Here is a 20017-nt window from a genome sequence, read left to right on the forward strand (position 1 = left end):
TTCTATCACCCTTTCTATCAGCCCTGCAGCAACCAGTCCCTGGTGTGACTTCTCAGGTGATGGCACAGAGGTGCTCAGGGTGGGGGGCAGAAGGCTCCAGGCTCTCCTTCATCGCTCTGCCATCTTTGATTCCTACACACATGAGAAGTGCCTTTTCCCCTGTTCTTACAGGAAAATCATAAAATGGGCAGAAACCATTTTGCCAAACCTTCCAGGTGCCAATCTGGAAGCTGCTCAAGGCCCTCCACATAAGCAAGCCAATGCTTAGGGCTGTTGGTTGCTCTCACAGGCAAAGGAGATGATCCAGCAACGCCTGGGCGCCTGCGTGGCCAGCCAGCTCTAGCCTTTCGCTTTGGTTTCAGCAACTAAAGGGCTGTCCCACGGCTCTGCTGATGCCTCCAGACCTCAGAGGTCTGCCTGCCTTAGTGTCACATCATTTCTGTCTATCCCTGGAGCGCCATGCGAAGGAGGATCATTGCAACACGGGGCTCAGCCCCTCGAGAGGTGTTGTGACACCCTTTATGCAGCGGGGCTCTGCGGCTTGCCCAAGGGCAGGGAAAGGCTGTGGCAGAGCTCAGAAGAGAGCTCATCCCTCAGGAGCTCGTGCAGATCAGATCAATAGCGCCTCTGCTCCCAAGTATTTGTTCCGCGGGGAAGAGGACGGGGATAAAACAAACCTTTAAGCCTTGTTAAAAATACATGCCGTGAAGACAGCTGCCTTCCAGGGGTAAAAGCATCTCCGGGGATGATCTCTGGGGAATCCCTGCTGACAAAGCACCCAGCAGGGAAAAGTCTCCTAGGGAGCATCACTCCAGGGAGCGCTCTGCTAAGTGCCTTGCCCCAGGAGAGCACCCGCAAGGCACCTACCTGACATGGCCGCCCCCTCAGTAGCACATCTGTCCCCCAAAAAACAGTCTCAAAAAGGCCTGCTTGCATAAGCTAAGGGTGTCTGTCTTTCAGCTTATCTTTATTAAGCCTGTAAGATGACATTTTAGACCAGAAACACCTTTTCAGCTTCCTCAGCTCCTCACCAACCCCCTCCCATGGCAGCTGACCCGTGCCCCATGGCACGTGGTGATGATGGGCCTGTGCTGGCAAACAAGCAGACCCACCCTTGCTTTTTTAATTAATAAAATTAATTGCTCTTTTATTAATAAAAATAGATGATGGGGATGAACTCCCTGTCCTGTGACAGGGAAGGGGGTGGGGGTCAGGGTGGCAGCCCCCTGGGGCACTGCAGGGTTTGCAGGGTTTGCTGGAGAGCCGAGCATGGCGAAGAAGGAGCCGGGTGCTGTGCAAACAGATCAGCCCTGCCTTTCTCTGCTGCAGAGACTGCTGGAGGGGAAAATTGGATTTGATTTTTTTGTTCAGCCAGCCTCATGGCAAGCCCAGCTCTGCGGCGGGTGGAAAGGAAGCACTGCTTCTGGCTCACATGCTCGGGTATCTGCTCAGCCACCAGCGGCCCCGAGCGCTGCTCCTTCTCCTCGCTCTGACAGCCGGCGCTGGGGTGGGGATGCTGCATCCCTGCCGCAGAGACCTCAGCCTCCCTTGGCAGATATCCATATTGCCCTGCTCACGATGGAGAAAGCCACGCTCCAAGTGATGGTGGAGAGCCTCGGGAGCCATTGCTAAGACCCGTCACGCGTGTGTGCTTGCTCGGCTGACTGCAGCTACCTCCCAGATGCTCCCTGCCTTGCCCTGCTTTTGTCCCACCAGGGGATGGGATGGGATGGCACACCATGGCCACGTGTCCTCCCTCATCCCTCACTTTCACCTTATGGTCACCCCAAAGGCAGCTCCTGTAAGATTTTCTGGCACTGATATGGGAGCAGCATTTAATTTTTTTCCCCATAAAATATTTTTTCAATGAACCATTAATTTTTTTTCCCCATAAGCCATGGGACAGCTCGGAGTCTGACAGGTTCAGCTCTCACCGGATGAAGGGAAGAGCAACGGTGACAAGGAATTTGTAGGAGCTCTGCATTAAATTCACTCTGTGTGGGATTACCATCCAGTGTTAAGAGTAAAGTGAAACCTGAGCTGATGGCCCATTATCACCTTTGCAGAGCACTCTAACAGCATCTCCATTCATAAAGCAGCTCAGCTCCTGGCCTTCAGTCCTGATCTATTTGTTTTGCTCTGAAGCAGTTTTCAGCAAGCGATGGATTTGTCCTGCCGTGTACCTGTGTGCACAGGAAAGGGAGGACACCTCTGCAGGCTGCCAGCTCCGTGCCCGTGTATTGAATCCTATAAAAGTACCCTCCCAAGCGTGCCTCATTTCATGCGGGTGCCCTCTGCAAGTCTCTTCATAAACACCTATCTATTCAGCTGCGTTTCTTTTCCCATCCTCAGGACTACCAGAAGGCAACGTGAGCAGACAGGTGATGAAAAGAGGGAAAATAAAAAAAAAGGAAGAGCTGGGCTGGGAAAGGGTGAGGGCTGGGGAGGGAAACTCATTTTCTGTTTCCACCTGAGCAGGTCCCAGTGACCCGTCACAAGTGCATGCCTTGCCTGGCTTGGCAGAAATCACGGCACGCAGTCTCACCAGAGGGCTGCAGCGCCTGGCGTGAGCTACAAACTCTTTGTTCTGCAGCTCTGCCCTTGCTCGTGGAGGCAATCAGCACGCATCTCCCTGCACGGGGCGAGCTCCCAGTCCCAAAAGCACAGTCTGTTTTGCTCCAAATCACAGGGACAGGCCTCACCCTTCACTGGCAGTTTCTCAACACCTCTGCAAAGCCCAAAGGGATCGTTTTACCCTGTTCTTCCCCTGGCATAACAGGTAAATCACCCCTGCACCAGCCTGAAGTGTCCCCCTTCTCTACTCCCCTCCCGCCAGCCCCTGCCCAGCTCCTGCTTGGCTGTCAGCCTCTTCTGAGCCACATCCTCCCACCCCGCTGCTGCGCTGCTCGGGTAAGAGGTCCCCACCCTCATAAATAATCCACATGGGCCAAATGGCTGGTGCTCACTCAACAAAACCGTGCGCCAGTAACAGAGATGGCACCAGGAGGGGACGGGTCTGCTCCCCACGACACGCACCTCTTCCCATCTATGGTGGGCCTTCGTTCCGTGGGGTAAGAGGGCACCGGGCTAAAAACCTGCAAGGGAACACCCTGGCACAGCCAGTGCTTTGGAGATGGATGGGGACAGAGGCCAGAGGCTCGTTAAATCAAATTGCCTGGCTGTGAGGGCAGGGTGTGTTCCCTCTGGTGTGCAGGCAAAAACCAGCAAGCACAGCCTCTGTCCCCATGCCCCAAGGCAAAAACGGCCCCATCCCTGTTACAGGACATCCCAGCCCCTCAGGCAGGTGCATGGAGCTGAGCACAGCAGACCAGATTTTGGCCATCAGGGTAGGGATGACTTCCTTCTCCCGTTTGCCTTTTTTTTGGGTTTGTTGCAGATACGGAGTGAAAAAGGCGGGCGGGAGGGACAGCATCAAAGCAGATTCATCCTCTTGCTCTCAATAAATGTTGTCTCAGCTCTGGCAGTCACCTGAGAGAGCGTGAGCACCGGGGGACAGGGAGGGAGCGCTCTGAGGGCGCAGCCCGCGCGGGAGCACCAGGGTCCTTGGGAGATAAAGTTTCATCGCCACCCAGTTAATCTCCCGAGCTCTTCACTGCAATTCTGTCTCACTCGCTGCCTCTTGAAATGAGCTCCCATTTGTCTGTCTGGTGCTAATTTCCCCTCATTTGCCTCATCGCAGCCATCATTAGAGGCACAAAGTGGCTCCGGTGCCTTTGTTCCCCTGCCTTCAGACACCCCCCTAAGTGCCTCTCGGTTTTGCCAGCACCGCTCCAGCCCCAGCTCCTGGCAGCCTGGCCTGGCACCCTCGGCGTGTCCTGGCCCTACACTGCCTGAGGACACGCAGCTGCCTGGGGCAGAGGCCCTGCTACAGTGCATGGCTTCCCTTGTGGGAGAGGTAGCATGAGCTGGAGTACATTAAAAGGCCTAAAAATGAGATTTCCCACTAAGGTTACGGGAATGTATGACAGGTCTAGTGCACATTTTAATGAATAGCACCCAAAATTTAGCTGTGTGTGAATGCAGTCTGCCAGTGAGGAGCGATGAGGAACACAGGCCCCAGAGCACCTCCTCACCTTTCCTGCTCCTCTGGAAGTCTCGAGTTGTGCTAAGCAGCACGAATTTGGGCTCTCAATGTCTGGTATGCCCGCCTCACTGCTGATATTTCCCTTCCTACCTTTTCCAGTGGAGGACGGGGCACATCTGATAACGGCGGTAACAGATAGAGGCAGCGCTTTGTGGCAGTAAACGCAGCAATTAATGCTAACGAGGCTGCTGTTAGCAAGCAATACTATTGGTGCCGCGCTCATGCCTCACCAAACGCGAGGCCTCAGTTTGTTAAGCAGATGCCGGCGTTAACAGCCAAATTCTCTTCCCATGGATAAGTTAGCGTTAGTTAAATGTACCATTAAAAATAACCATTTAAAATGTTAATGAAAACAGAGGTTGTGCCTGCCAGGGTTTCGCCACTTTCTGCTGAGCCTCGGCCTCGCCGTGCCGGAGGCATGGAGCCCTTCCCTGGCCGTGTGTGTGCAGGTGGGACCCCGGCAGCCCCAGAAATTGGGGTTGGTTCCCTCAAAGCCAGCAGTGCTCAGCAGGAGCCCTCACCTCCGCATCCCATGCCAATACCCCAGCCCAGGGCCCCCCAGCTCCCCCCAGCACCGGGGCAGGGAAGGGCAGCAAGCACTGGCCTCGTTTTCCCCCAGGACACCCAAATCTCCTCAGTTTCTGTCTGCTCATGTCCCTCGTGTGGGCAGGGAAGCCTCCACTAGGCCAGGTCAGAGAGGAGCCATGCGATGGGACGCAAGGAAGGGAGGGGAAATGAAGAAACGTCACCTCCTTTTCACGTTTATTTTGTTTTTGTATTTTTTTGTATTTTTTTTTTTTAAGATCACAGAAGAGCAGAGCATTCATACATGTAAAGAAACAGAAACGAGATAACAGAAGTTAAATACATTGAGAAAAGAAAAAATAAAAAGCTTCTTTTTTTTATTTATTTACTTATTTTTCGTCGCTGGGTTTGGCTCATTCGGTTGTTGGGGTGTTTCGTTGCCGATCGGGTTCTGTTACACACACGCTTGCGCCTGTAAAGTTTCCTTTCACAAAGCTTGTTCCGAAAACAAACCAATGGCAGAAAATAAAAGGGCCGTTTTCTCGTTTCGGTAAAGAGAAGTTCAGCTCATGTCTACAGTGCCGGGGAAAAATATATATAAAGATATAGATATATATATATATTTATATGTATATAACACTGTTAATGAGGAGAGTTCTAACCACCCCACCGTGTAGCACGAAGAAGGGACTGGCCTTCGTTCTCAAGGTCTAGAGGATGAAACTCGGCTCCGGCTGGGAGAGCTGAAAGGTTTGGGGAGGCGACAGCGGCGCCTCGGGGGCAGGTTCTGGCTCTTCTTCCCCTCCTTCCTCCCTGTCCTTGCACACACGTGTGCACACACACGTGCACACACACGCCTGCTGCCGGTCTCCGTGAGGAAGAGGAGCAGCGTGGGCCCGGCTGCGTGCCGTGGTGCGGGGGGGAGAGGAGCCTGGGGTATGTGCGTGCGTGCGTGTGGCTACCACGGGGAGCAGACGTCTTGATTTCGGGGAGCTGCCGGCCTCGCCCAGCTCCGTGTCTCCATCCACGGGTTCCGTGTCATGTCCAGGAACAGCCCCTAGGCCTGTGGGTGTGCCGTGTGTGTGCCCCAAGGGACTGGGAGGCGAGCAGGGGCTGCACAGGGAGCACAAGCAGGGAAGGGACATCCTGCCCCACCTGGGAGCTGCCCTGCTCGGATGCCACCCCTGCCCCAAGGGAAGGACCTTTGGCTAACGAGGAGAGCTGCTCCTCGTTCCCAGGCCCGGCTTTGGCTGGTCTCCTTGCCACACGCACCTCCCCAAGAGGCACTGAGGGCCTTAACAGAGCATCCTCACCAAGCTGCCCTCTGCTCTCCTGCTGCAGGGAGCGAGCTGACCACCACGCAGAGGTTTTGGGGGGATGCAGGAGCTGCCTGAACGCCGTTCTGGCAAGTTGCAAGAAGGAAAAAGAGAAAGAGGCTTTAATGGCGTGACGCAGCTCTCAGTCTGCAGGAGGCATGCAGTTTTTAAAAAAAAAAAAAAAAATTTCTGGGCATTTTCTGGGCATCCCGCTGGAAGGGAAGGCGCTCTGGGACGGGTGCTGAGAGGCCACGGTCTGTCTGCCCCTTGTCAACCTGGCAGCTCTGCGCATGGGCAGCACTCAGCCTTTCCTGGCATCATGTCTTGGAAATTACCACCTGGTTTCCCCATCGCTCCCCTGCCTGATGTCCTGCTCTTGCCGTGGGGTGGTTTGCTTCTGGCAGCCCTCACTCAGGGAGTTTGGCGTGCTGGAGGCGGAGAGGCAGTGAGATTGTGCAGCATCAGAAGGCAGGGACAGAGCTGCTCGCTCCGCTGGCACCTCCTCCGTGGGACCAGCCGGGCTGCTGCATCATGCCAAGCACCATGATGAGGGGGACTGCTGGTCAGGGGGCTCGGAGCAGAGCTGTGAGAGGGCTCGAGAGGAGGAGAGCTGTTTCCCTGTGCCCGTGGGCTCAAGTGGTAAAGCGCTGTACAAAGGTGGACATGAACCATCCCCGCTGGCAGGGCTGAGAAGGACCCTAGGGCAGCTCCTCGGCCTTCCCAGCTCCTCTTCGCCAGCACTGCTGAATCCTCAGGGCTCGCTGGTGCTCCCGCAGATCCCTTCCAGAGGTGCAGCTTGTGCTCAGCTAATGTCGGCGCCTTTCTCCGTGCCGTGGGCTTGGATCTTCCAAACGGGGCTGGCCTGGGCTATTCCTCGGCCAAGAGGGGGGCGGGCAGCAGGGCGGGAGCGATCTGCCCGGGCGGTGGGCAGTCAGTGAGTGGTGTGGGAAAGGTGAGCAGACAAGGACTAACTCCGGACACAACGCATGTCACCAATGAGATCCTCATGAACAGCACCATAACATGCAGGGGGGCACGCACCCGCGAGCTGCGGGGCTGGAGACGGAAGAAAATGAAGACGAGTGCCAAGATACAGGTGTCGGCCGGGGAGCCCCACGTCGCCCTTCCCCGCAGTTCAGGGACAGGCGGACGCTCTGCTGTCTGTCCGTCCGTCCGTCCGTCCGTCTGTCCGACTGGCCACACGCGTGGCTGCGCTCCCTCTGCCCAGTTCCCTTCAGAAAGATTTTTGCCTTCGCCCCTCTTCTCGGTCGTCTGAAAAAGGGTTAGAAATCTGCTAGCAAGTGTGGGGCCATATATTAACTCTAAGTCTTTTTGTTCCTCTGCTTGGACATTACCAGACATCTCATGTAACTCTCGGAATATTTACAAACCGGTAGAAGAAATACAACTATTATTTATTTATTTTTATTTTTTTTTTCTCCTTTTGTTCGCTTCTTTTTATAACACTAAATGTTAAATCTCCATCGACCAAACACAATTACACTGACAAGCTCAAGGAGCTGGTGTCCCGTTCCAAACTCCCGTCTCCCCGGTCCCCGGCCAGCTGAGGGGCAGCGGGAGGCGAGAGCATGGCTTCTCCGCAGGGGATGGGGAAGGGGGGAACATGAACGCGGAGCAGAGGGGAGGAGGAGAAACAGCGTCAGAGGAAAGGGCCTGAGACGTGAGAAACACCTTTGCAACACCTCTGCTGAAGGGTGGAGTGGGAGAAAGGGAACAGGGGCTTGTGTTTTCCCGGCTTGTCCGAGCTCTCATCACGATGGGTGCGTTGGGTGATGCCCACGAGGAGCAGGGGGATGCTCACAGCACCCGGTGACACAAGCAGCAGCTCATGGGGTCCCCCAGCCCCTCTAGGAGCAGGCACGGCCAGGAGCGGGATGCCGGCACTGCTATAGGTACCAGACCTGCTCTGTGCTCGTGGCTTTCCTCGGGCAGGTCTGCAAGCAGCTGGCCTTAACCCTGCTGTGCAGCCACACCATCAGGGGACAGGTCTGCCTGGCTCCTGCAGGCAAGACCTGAACCACGTGTTGGGGTTATTTCCTGCAGATAATGGGGAGGTGGCTTCAGAAATTGAGTGTCCTGCTTTTAGTAACGTATTTGTCTTTAAACCAGAAGCCTCTGTGCCTTGACAGCCAAAAATAAAAAATCCAACACCGGAAAAAAATAACACGCTCCCAAAACTCCTTCAGCAGCCTGGTGACCAAGTCACCTGCTGACAGCAAGCCTGTGACAGCAAACCCAGGTGATGTGGTGCCATCCCAGTGCGCTCCCAGCCCCGGCTTTTGGGAACAGCATCAGCTCACGGCTGCGGGGGCACCCCTGTCAGCAAGGAGCCCTTGGCTGCCTGCTCAGTTGCCTGCCCGCCTCTGCCCCAAAGAGCTGAGCTCAGCAGGGAGGACGCAGGCAGCAGCAGTGCCCGCTGACAGCAGCCAGCAGCCGGAGCTGTTCCTCCTGCTTTGGGAGAGGGAAAAGCACGCTTGCTGGTGCTTTGAAGCCCCGCGGTGTTGAGCAGCCATACAACATTGCCACGGGATGCTTCATCGTCTTGCCTGGGCTATCTCAAGTCCTGTTTGTCCCCAAAACAAGAGGCTACCTGATAAAACCCCTACTTTACCCTCTTGGCTGCTGCGGCACCTCCCAGCCACCAGCCAGAGCACCTTCCCACCTCCAAATCTCACAGCCTGATCTCTCCCTCTCCTTGCTCAGGGCTCACTGGAGCTTCTCCTGCAGGCACCTCCGTGCACAACTGTGCCCCGGGGAGGGTGACAGCAAGCAGCAGCCCCCTGCAGCAAGCCCTTCTGATGGGAAATGGAAGAGGGGAGGGGATTGCACTGCCTACTTCTTCGCTGCACCACTTCAAGCTCCTTCTTTATAAGCCCGGGATCTCGGACCTGGCATTTGTTTTTATTCTTACATTCACAGGTCCTGGACATTTTCTGACCCGATTTGTTTCAATTGCGTGATTTGCAAAGTGAGCTTCATCACAGCGGTGGTGTAAAACACACACACGCACACATGCACACCCTTACAGAGCACACACCTCTTGTGACGGGGAGGATGATGAGGACAACAACAAAAGGGAGCATTGGCGCGATTTCTACATGAACACCGAGATGGTTAGGAATGACCACACCATGGCTTTCACCCGAGGCATCGCTCCTACACACGCTGTGCCTACAGGACAGGCTGCTCTGCAATGGCCAAGGTCTCATCCCTCACCTGTACCGGCCCAGCCTCTCCTCCCCAGGAGCAGGCACCTCTTTGCACACCGTACTGCTTTTTTTCTATGTATTTGGACAAATACACGCTCGTGCATTCACTCATATGAGCGTGTGCAAGCACTGAGGTGTAGCAGGAGCTTCTGTGCTGCTACTTGGAGGCTGAGAGCCAGACAGGTCCAGGTGAGAGGGAAAAAAAAAGGTTAAAAAAGGATGCAGGCTGATTCTTGCAAGCGAGGTGGCCGGGAGGATGCTGGAGAAGGGCCACCAGGGGAACCTGTGCTGCAGCTGCCCCTCTCTCCTCACCCCTCTTCTCTGCCCGAGTGATCTCTCAGCATCTGGTCTCACACTTACAAGGCAGGACGTTATCTACAGCGGGATGAGCGTATGTACACATGGACTGTTCCTCGTGCATGCTTAGAGAGAGCAGGAGAAAGAGAGAAAGAGGAGACAGAGCGCGAGAGCCACGCACACACACATGCACGCATGCACGCACGCAGGCACACCCCGGAGAAAGAGAAAGACGCTTAGTCAAATCGAGGGGGAGAGGAAGAGAATGAAAGATAAAAAAAAAAAAAAAAAAAAGGAAATAAAAATATGGTTTTGGTTGAATTGACACAACTTTAGTTCAGGCCAGAGTGTGATGTTGCAGGAAGGAGGGTACAGGAAGGAAGGTTGTTAGCAAGGGCCCGGTGCACAGGAGCACGGGATGAGGTGAAGAGAGGAAGGGGTTCTTCACGGGACACCAGTGTGCAGAGAGCTTCAGATAACTTGCTCTGTTGTGTTTTTTTTTTTTTTTTTTTTTTTTTTTCCTAAAAGTATGAACCGCCTGAGCGTTGGCTCAAAAAAATGACCAAGGGCATCCAAAAAGTTAAGTGGCTACAGACGCTGAAGCAAAGACCTCTTTCTGCAAAAGAAAGAAAGAGGAGGAAGGAAGGAAGGAAGGTAGGTGAGGGAGTATGGAAAAGAGGAAGGAGGAGAGAAAAGAAAAGGGATCTTCTGTTCGATTGGCTTTGCGGGTTGCGTTGGTGTGTTTACTTCGCAGCATCCTCCGGCGACGTGCTCCTTGCTGGTGCCCCATTCTCCCCCTCACTTTGTGGTGCCTCCTAGACGGTCGGTGACTTGACGGCCGGCTTGTCAGAAGTTGTATTAAATGTTGCTGAGTCGTCTTTGCTGTGATTTTTCCTCTCCCCCCTCTTCGCTCCTGAACACACAAAAGTTGTGAAAGAAACGGTCCTCTCCCTCTCTCCCCCTCTCTTTTTTTCTCTCTCCCCTCTCTTCGCTCTGTCTCCTGTATAACGCGTTTTGCTTTGTGTGTTGTCGTCGTCGTTGTTGTCGTGTTGGTTGTAGTTGTTGTTGTTGTTGTTTTTTAATTATTATTATTATTATTATTTTTTAATTCTGATTTGTATTAACATTTGCTGAGTAGGCAGAGCAGGGACGCTGCCAGCAGCCACAGTGGGACGGCCAAACTCATGGAGCCGTTGTCTACTCTCCCCGTGCCGGGTCCTGCAGGGTGCGAGAAGGGAAGAGAAAAGAGGACAAGATCACACGTGGCACTGGGACAAGGGGCTCGAGGAGGAGCATGCCACCAATGCTCTCTCCTCACACAACGCCCAGCCTGCAGGAGCCAGGCTGGGAGCAAGCAGGAAAGCTCAACCCTGGCTGTGAACCCCACGGTGCCGCTCACACCGCTGCAGTGAGTCCCCCCTGCCCGCGGTGACCTCGGGTGCTGGGGCTGGCTGCGATCCTGTCTTAGTGCCCACAGGTGCCACAGTCCCAAAATGTGGCACCTACAGGGCAAAATTAGTTTTTTTTTTGGTAAGGGAAGGAATTGAACCTGCATGTGTGTGTGTGCACACGCGGGTCTGTCGGAGGGCGCAGGGAGGAGCGCTGTGCCGCAGCAACAAATAACGCAGGCTCGCTCCAGGAATATTAAGTGCTAGTGCTCCTGACATCTCATCCATCCTCTCATCGACGGGTTTCCTCTTTCTGGATGGCTTTAAAGGCAGTGGTGCTGCTTTAAATTCACCCCGCAATACCAAGCATTGGCAGTCTCTCCCCTGTAATGGGCAGGGAGGTGTACATGGCTGTGGTTTCACCAATGCACGCTCGTCTTTATTTACACGTGGGGGTATATCTGTGCATGTAGATGCAGTGTTTTACAGGAAAAGATGCTGAAGTGTGGAGATAGATATGGGTCTGTTTGTTGGAACTAATCCTACTGTGAAGAAGACACGCTTACCAGCAGAAAGAGCCATTTCTAATGGGTGTGTGTGAAAAAAAAAGGAGAAAAACAAACAAACTACCCCTGTTTGAGGTCCTGAAGGTAGGAAAACGCAATTGCTCCATCTCACAGCCTGCAGTTTGCCAGGCGAAGAGCCCCTCTCTGCTGGTGGAGCACAGGTGCCCAGCAGCATGGTCGCTATTAAAGTCTAGCTGGTGATTAAAAGCCATCCTTCAAATTCTGTAGCACTTGTATTTGTCTGATTTATTTTTTTCCTAATGTAGCCTTTCACTTATTAGATCATCTGTTTTGTGTCGAAAATTTGTATTCCATCTGTGGCTTCTTTTTTTTTTTTCAGGTATTTCCTGCTCATTTTCTGATTTGTCACACAAATCCTACAGTATTATTTTCCCTCCCTGAACTCAGGAACGAGTCCACATTCAGCTGCTGCACTTACCTGAAACTGCGTGTCAGAGACAGCATCTTTCATGGTCAAACAGCTGGGGGGAACGAGTGTTTGGGACCACGTGCATCACATTTTGGCAGGGAAGTACTCACAAAACAAGACTCCTCTGGCCCAGCAAATAATCAAGAACCCACCAGGCAAGGTGTGTTGTCCACAAAACATTTCCAGCCGTTACATGCTTAATATGCAGCTAAAATACTACTTGTCTAACACATACACAGACATGTAAGACATACATACGTGGCCACCTGCCCCTTCCTTGCCATTTTTCTAGGGTTCATATGGGATGAGAGCAAAGAAACGCACTTATAGACGCACCCAGCGTGGCAGAAGCAGAGGTGTGTTAGACCTTGCCTGGGTACTGCTGCTTTAACAGGTGTAAGTGCTTGGATTTAGGGTTTGCGTGCACCGCATTTACCTCCACACGTGCTGTGAAAACGTGGGGTGGTTTCAGCCAGATCGCAGCCCAAAGCCCTGAAAGCTCAAGGAATTCAGGCATCGAGGGCACCGATAATGGCCAATGCTCACGCCGCGGTCTCCGCCGCCCCCTGGCGAGCATCCCCGGCAGCAAAGTGTCCCCTTCTCCAGGGGCTCTGGCAAACGAGCGGTGCCTTCTCCACTGTCCTCCTGCTTTGGTACCCTTGAGCCGGTGTCCTGAGAGTTTGCTCTGCCAGCTCATCTCCAGGGTTAATCACTTCCTGCAATTCGGCTGCACTGCCAAGTTCAGGGCCGCGCAACGGTGAAGGGGGTTTTCTTCCACCATAGCCAGGGAAAAGAATTGGGTTGCTGCTGCTGCTGCTGGGCTCATACGCCTATCTGGCACTGTTTCACAAGCAAACCCTTGAGGGACCCCAGCCTCCAAGCGGCCGGCCGTGTCGGGCCGCATTAATCACACCAGGAAGGAGCAGGCTGCAAATTGGCAAGGGCAAAGCGATCACGCCTCCTCCCGTCCTGCAGCTAGCGAGGGGTAACCACATCCAGCCTTGGTCATCTGCACCAGTGCCACAGCAAGAGGCAGACAATTTACACACCCTTCTGGGCTGAAGGGACCATGTGCACTGTCCTACATCTCTCCCAAGGCAGAGTAGCCCGAGATATGTCCATAAATTCAGCTAGGGGAAGGATGGAGCCATGCCACCATGCCCTCGCTGCTCCTGCCCACCTGCAGGTGAAGCTGGCCCCACACCAGCCTCACACAAAGAAACCCCAGGGGTCCTTTCCTCACACTGCTGGGAAAACACCTCACATTTTTGTGTCAGGGTGTGGAAGAGCAGGCGAGGTCTCAGTGATTTTTTTTTTCCCCTTCCCTGCAGCAGAAAGCTGAGAGTGGCTGCACGCTCTGGCACGGGGCATGCTGCTCAGGCGGCGCTGCCAGAGCTTTATCAGCCTCGCACGCCAAGCCGGTGGCACCTGCTGTTATTAAGGGTGCCTGACCTTTCCCACCGTAAGGCCCCGCTCGCTTATCGCTTCGCAGGCATTAGCGGGGCGGGAGGAATGTTCCCACGCCGGGTGTTTGCCTCGGGCTGGCTTTATTTTGTTCTTTAGTGGAAGGGCAGCAGCCAAAACACTTCTGCTGCTTCTGCGGGCAAGGCTTGAGAAAGAAAAAATATTTTTTAATTACAAGGAAAGAAAAAAAAAGAAAGAAAGCAAGCTTGTGGCAGTCCCTCTGAACCTTTTTCTGCCCTGACGCTTTGGCTCAGAGCCTTGCACCGCTGCAGGGGTTTAGTCTTTCAGCACAAGGTAAACAGCTACACCAAACGATCTGCCCCATACACACGGGTGTGTGTATGCTACATTGCACCATATAGCTGAAATGCTCCTACTGCCATAAAGGGTGCAGGAAAAGAGGGGGCAGGAAGGGTGGTGGGACTTGGATGGGAAGGTGGTGGGAGGAGGGAAAGCAGGGTGCTTGTCATGTCCACTGCAAACCCCAGGGAAAAAGCCAAGAGCTCACCAGTTCCTCAAAAACATCCTGCCAAAAGGAGCCCACTGCAAGAAGAGACCAGCTCTATGGGGTCAGGCCAAAGGTTTCATCCAACCCTCAACAGCTGGGGGCTGGCTGGGTGTGCAAGCACATCAACCCACAGCATCCGCTGGCTCCATCCTGCTGAGCCACGGGTAGTGGCACTCAACGCTCCTTAAGAGCTTGATTTTCACAGAATCACACAATCAATGGTTTGGGTTGGAAGGAACCTTAAAACCCATCCAGTCCCAACCCCCTGACATGGGCAGGGACACCTCCCACCAGCCCAGGTTGCCCAAAGCCCCATCCAGCCTGGCCTTGAGCACCTCCAGGGATGGGGCACCCACAACATGGAAGCACATTTTACTCTTCCTTGGATGTGTGGCCTCCCCGAAAGCTTTTATATCCACAATCTCCCTCAACATTTTTTTAGATTATTTTTTAATTTTTTTCGGCTGTTCACCTGTGCCCCGCAGGAGCAGGGGGAGCTGCAGCAGGGACAGGCGTTTGTGGCTTGCGCCCTGAGCACTGCTGGCGGCGGCAGCCGCACGCCTCCTCCCCACCAGGTGGCAGCCGAAGGCAGAGAAAAAAAAATAAAAATAAAGAGGAAATAAATAAATAAAAAGGGAAAAAAATAATGAAACCACCCACCATCTCAGGGCTCACTTGAATCCCGCAGAAGCCTCCCCTGCAAGGCACCTGGCTGGGCAGGGATGCTGCACTACCAGGGGCTCCCGTGGATGCTGCCACTGCCTGTTTTGGATGGGACAAGGCCAGCATCAGGAGCAAAACTGGGGATATATAACTTACAGGCTTCCCAACCTTTAAAAGCTTTTTTTTTTTTTTTTTTTTTTTTTTTTTTTTTGAGATGCAAGCAGGGAGTAGATATATTCCTGGTCCATATGGAGAGGGGAGAAAAATCACCCACCCATCTACATGTTTCACACCTGCACTCACCACTGTGGAGTTTCCCACCAGCTCCCAGCTTTTATCACCTGAGTAAAACAAAGTGGAGATAGGAAAAGACAGCAGATGCCCAGTTTTCCTCTTATTTATGCTATCTAGACTCCAGGGCTTGATAAGTCTGCTAGTGCTCATGGAGGAGAGCCCAGACAGAAGTTTCAAAAGGTATCAAAAAGCTACAGGCTCTTCACTTGCTTTGGTGACTCTGCCCTTGGGATCCTCTCAAAGAACCTGAGGTAAAACCCAGTGTAAGAGGACAATCGGACCCCATGAGCTTCTGGCTGAAGGTTAGGCCAGGAGGAGGCAGGGAACAGGCTAGAAAGACTTCTCTGTGATGGGAAGGAAGGGAGTGATGGCAAAGCAAGTGGAGCTAGCCTGCTATTTTTCAAGCTGCTCTCCATCCTCAGTGGCTCTGGGCTCCATGCTGTTGGCAGGTTAACTTGGCCTACAGCAAAGTCTTGCTTCTTGAGCAAAGAAGCACCAAAAAATGAGGAAGGAATGAAAATATCCTCTAAGGGATGTTTGACCTCTGAGGTCAAAGGGAATGTGGATATGCACCACACAGGTCTCTCCATGGCACCTCACTCCCTGGCTCCTGGAGGGGTCTTAGGTTTTACACTTGCCAGCTCCCCTGGAAGAAGTCATTTTTCCAGTCTGTTGACTCTCTTGCTAGAGCTTCAGAAGATGAAATCTTTATTATCATGACGGCTTAAAAGGGACGAATACTGTTAATTCCATTTTCAAGGTCATACTTTGAAAGTTATTAATTTCTTTCTTCCAAGGCTTTGCACTCTACTCTGAGGCTTTAGGGATTAGCAGTTTCTACTTACTAGGGTTAATTTGGGGCTTTTTCCTTACTCTTTTCCTATCCATCCCCCCTGCTTTGAGAAGAAGACATGCTTTTGCACTCCCTCTTCTCAATGATGAAACTCTTTTGTTTGTTACTTGCTTGTGGCCCATTCTCACTACCAGTTAGCATCTGTGGGGTTCTGCTCCTGTAATTAAAATCTGACTGTAACGGCACTGGCAATAGATTGGCTTTTCTAGAGGCAGAAGTACCGCTGTGTAAACTACGGAGGATGCCCTGCAGCAACTCTCCAACAAGATTAAGGCAACGTCTCTGGTGTCTATCAATCTTAGCACACTGTTTAATGCATTTCAGAATTTGCTCATAGGTTTTTTTTAGCACTGAACAGTTCTTCCCCATGTTTTGGAGCTCATTCATGGTGCGCTAAGTACTCATCTATCATACCTCGCGTCACAGTGAAGATTCATTCTGCAATGCAGCTCACCCATCCTTCTCCGAGGTCTGAAGACTATCCCTGAAATCACATTTCTCAGCGTCACACTGAGAAGGTTGTGCTGTTCAAGAGATGGCTGCTTACACCATTTATCCTGGAGCTGGTATGTAGTACTGCCGGTCTGGAATTGAGCTGTTATCATGATCAGTGAGGCTGGTGGTGGCCAGAAGACCACCTATGTTTCAAGGTTACGAAGGTTTTTCATCACTAGATCTATCCTAGAGGTATCAGAGAGTTCCACGGTTCTCTCATGGCTAAGAAATGTCTCCCACCCTTTCCATTCGTCTAGTAGTTGGAATATATATATAATATATATTAACACCTTGCAAACTACTGATACAAAATCTGTTACTTACAACTCCCTTGTCTTCAAACCATTCATTGAAGACTTTCATCCTACAAGCAAAACATCCAAAAAATACCTAACACAGAGTTTTTTGGGGGTCATCACAGGGAAGATCTAAGCTTTTTCTGCTTTTAATTTTTCTAAGATAGGAAAAAAAAAAACAAAACACTCCTCTGCTCACATCTCAAGCACATGCGTAAGACACAGCAGACCGGCTGTGGCAACAGTTTGGCTTCTCATTAAGGAACAAAGAGCACAGCTCCCCTCACCCAGAGCATACGCAGCCCTAGGAAGCAGGCTTGCTAATGGGAAACTCCGGAACCTCTTGAAAAATTAATATTTTCATCAGCTTTGTGTGGGTCTGTTTGCTTACTTTATCCTCGCTACAGTTTTCCACGAGCTTTGCTGGGTATTTGGCAGGGGAAAGATTTGAGTGGCTGTGAACAGAAATGAAGAGGGAGGGACACGCTGAGGGGTGCCTGGTAAGGAGGTGGAAGCAGAAGGTGAACTAGATTGGGCTGGAGAGTGACCAGCATGCTAGACATCACTCTGGTTCTGTAATCCAGCTGTATCGCTGCCTCTGCCCTTCCTTTCTGTCTCCTCTAGAGCCTGCAGCAAGGTGCCCCCTAACCTGTCCTCAAGGTCTTCTTAAGGCCACCACTCCTCCCTGTGGACTCCCTTGCACCACCACCCGCAGCAGAAACAGCCCCTGTGGGGTGAGGAGGTCCCATGGACCCCACCCGTCCTGGTTCAGATCTGGAACAAGCTAGCCTTGGGAGCAAAGGAGAAGATGCCTGCACCCCCTCTGTCCATCCTCTAGATGTTCTGGGGTGCCTGCAAACTGCTCGGCGATGGTGGGATGTGCCTCTGGGCATGGGGGGGGTGTCGTGCATAAGGTGATCTGGTTCAGGAGCGTACTGGTCCACCAGCAAGTACGCGTGTCTGTAACACCTACCGTAGAGGCAGCCTGGCTAGACCTCACTGCAGCCGTGCTGGCCACAGCACATCCTCCTCCATGGCCCTTGTGCCCTTGCTCTTGCCTATGCACCCGTTTCCCAAATTGCAAAGGGACATGCAGGTGATGTTGGGGAAGGGCCAGCGCATTTCTCCTTCGCTTGCCTTGCCGCTAGGCTTCTTTTTTTCCCCCCTGTGCACCCCCTCCCTCCCAAATCCACCCCCCCCCCTTCTCCCAGTTGTTTTTGTTTTTAGAGAGAGCGCTCAGACAGCGGTATTAATCATGCAAGCCCAGCCATGTGTAATGTGCTTTATCAACAGCAGAGCAGACACTGAATGGCAACTGGTTCACCAGCGGGCCCGGCGCAGCGCCTGAGCCGGGAAGATAAACCCGCTGCTTCCCAAACCGACTTACCGTCATGGGTTAGTGAATGGAGAGACTGTTCACTTGGGACAATAACCAGAGGGGAGGTCAATTTGTTAGGCAAATTCTTAAGTGGTGCGCAGTGGAAACGGGAGCAGGGGGAGAGGAGGAGGAGGAAGGTGGGAATTGCTCTTTGGCCGTTTTCTCTTAGGGGGTGCGAGGGAATTTTGAGCGTGCTTGAGGATTAAATCAGGACAACAATGGCTGTTCTTCATCCTCCTTGCTGCCCTCCACACTTGGGTCCCCGTCAGCCCAGCCAGCAGCTCACCATGGGAGGGTAGGGGAGGAAGAGAGGGAGCATTTAGATACACTTTCTGTGCAGTGGGTTTGGGTTGGTCTCCTGATTTCTAAGGAGGAAGGTTCAGCAGACAGCTTCAAAACCCACCTAACGTGGTATCAGGTATGAGTGTCCTCCAGGCAGGGGACATCTGGCCCAGGAGGGTCATGGTCTGCCCAGCCCTGCTCTGTAGGGCAATCTCCGTGCTCCAGCTCCGATGCTATCAACCTGTGTCCCTGCTGCACAGCTGATTTTCCAAGGCAGGTGCTTTTCCATGGGCTGTGTGTTTTCTATTGCAGTGGTTTCACCCACCCTCCACCCTCCCAGCTGACTGCTGAGCCCTGACCTCCGTTTGGCAGGGCTGTTTGGCGTGCAAAGCTGCACTTGTGACTAACCAAACCTTGAAACGCCTTCGCTACCCCAGTGCCAGGGCCCAGCCCTGAGGAATATCTTCCTGGAGACTTGCAGTCTCAGTTCCTACCCTCTGCTTCTGCTCTTCCTCCCTCGCTGGATTCTCCACAGCATTACTACCGGAAAGGGTTATGCAAATATATGCAATCCAGGGCTCATTCTGGAATAAATCAATCTAAATTAAAATTAATGAACAAAAAGTACAGAAACAGATCAAGCAATAAAGCCATTTCTCTCTCTCTCCCTTGTGTCTTTTTTTTTTCTTAAAAAAAAAAAAAAGCTGGTTTCTTTTCTTTACACTTTTTGGAAAAGAATTAGAATGTTTTCTAATTTCTTAATCAATCTCAGCAAACAGACCCTGTCTGTTGCTATCCAGAAAGCTCACCAAGTAATGCTAGTAGCTGTAGTAGCAGGAATAATTCTTGGCATTTCTCTTTCCCCTCAGATATTGTTTCCCACTCCGTACTTATGAGCCATTTTGGAGCACACTATCATCACCTCTGACTTTTATTCCCTTTTAACCACATGGCCAAAATAAGATGTAATGACACTGCTTGCCTGGTACCTCTGAAATATCAAGAAAAAAAAATCAATATGATGTTGGCCTTCTGCCTTTGCCCTGTCTTGTTCTTTCTGTTCCCTTGGCCTGAAGCCCCAGCAGGCTTGGCACCCACTGCACTTGCAGCCTACTGACCTGGCAGGGATGAACACTGACCTTGAGTGCTGAAAGAAACTTGGCCTGCCTGATCCACCCTGCAGAGCCATCCCCTTCTGCAATGGAGAATGAGCTTTTGGGAAAATCTGGCTGGGTACCACCGGCAGGGAGCAAAGTGAACCTTGAGTTGTGCTCGTTATCCAGGGTCACGGGCGTTATCAGGTGCTGATGCCCTTCTAAGCTGGGTCCCTACAACCATTATTTTTGTCTGCAGGTTTGTTAGGGTCACGATAGGACAAGATTGGCTATTTTGGCCTGTTTATGCTATGTTTTCCCCAGCCCTACCAACAAATATGGTTCAAAGGCTCTGAGGACAGATTTTCACTGACCATTTCTTGGAAACCATCTGAGAAAGCAAGTTCTGGCTTCAGTGAAGAAGACTTGAGAGACGGACGAGTTCTTTAACCAGTCATATCGTACTGTGAGGACTGGTTTATGTGGACTGTGCCCATATCGCTGCCTAAGCAGCAACCCCCCTGCAAATCACCTTTACCCTCTGCACTTTCTGATGTATCCCCCCGCCATGCTTCTCACCTTAGCTTCAAAATATTTGGATTTTGCCAAAACAAGGAGACCCAGCTCACAGGAGAGCTGCCTGCTTAGCTTGGGGCAATGGAGGAGGTGACGGGGGTGCGGCCATGGGTGGGGGTGATGGATGGAGAACTATGAATTCCTCGGTAGCTAGGACCTCCACGGGGAGGGAGGAGAACTGAGAGGGTATTCCGAAGAAAGGTGCTCTCTGTTTCCCACTCTGGTCATCAGACACAAATGAACATCTCTTTTCTCCC

The 20017-nt window shown here is 52.4% G+C and overlaps 1 protein-coding gene across 1 annotated transcript in view; it reads right to left on the bottom strand.

Annotated features, from left to right (window-relative positions):
- Positions 1–4865: 4865 nt before the first annotated feature.
- The window catches only part of LSAMP (limbic system associated membrane protein), a 265073-nt gene continuing 249921 nt past the window's right edge, over positions 4866–20017 (bottom strand). The window contains exon 8 of the mRNA XM_082771003.1: positions 4866–10691. Coding sequence (XP_082627129.1) covers positions 10594–10691 — 98 coding nt within the window. The 3' untranslated portion in view covers positions 4866–10593. The remainder of the gene's footprint in view (positions 10692–20017) is intronic.

This window comes from Aythya marila (genome assembly GCF_965140915.1).
Source record: "Aythya marila genome assembly, chromosome: 1".
Taxonomy (NCBI): domain Eukaryota; kingdom Metazoa; phylum Chordata; class Aves; order Anseriformes; family Anatidae; genus Aythya; species Aythya marila.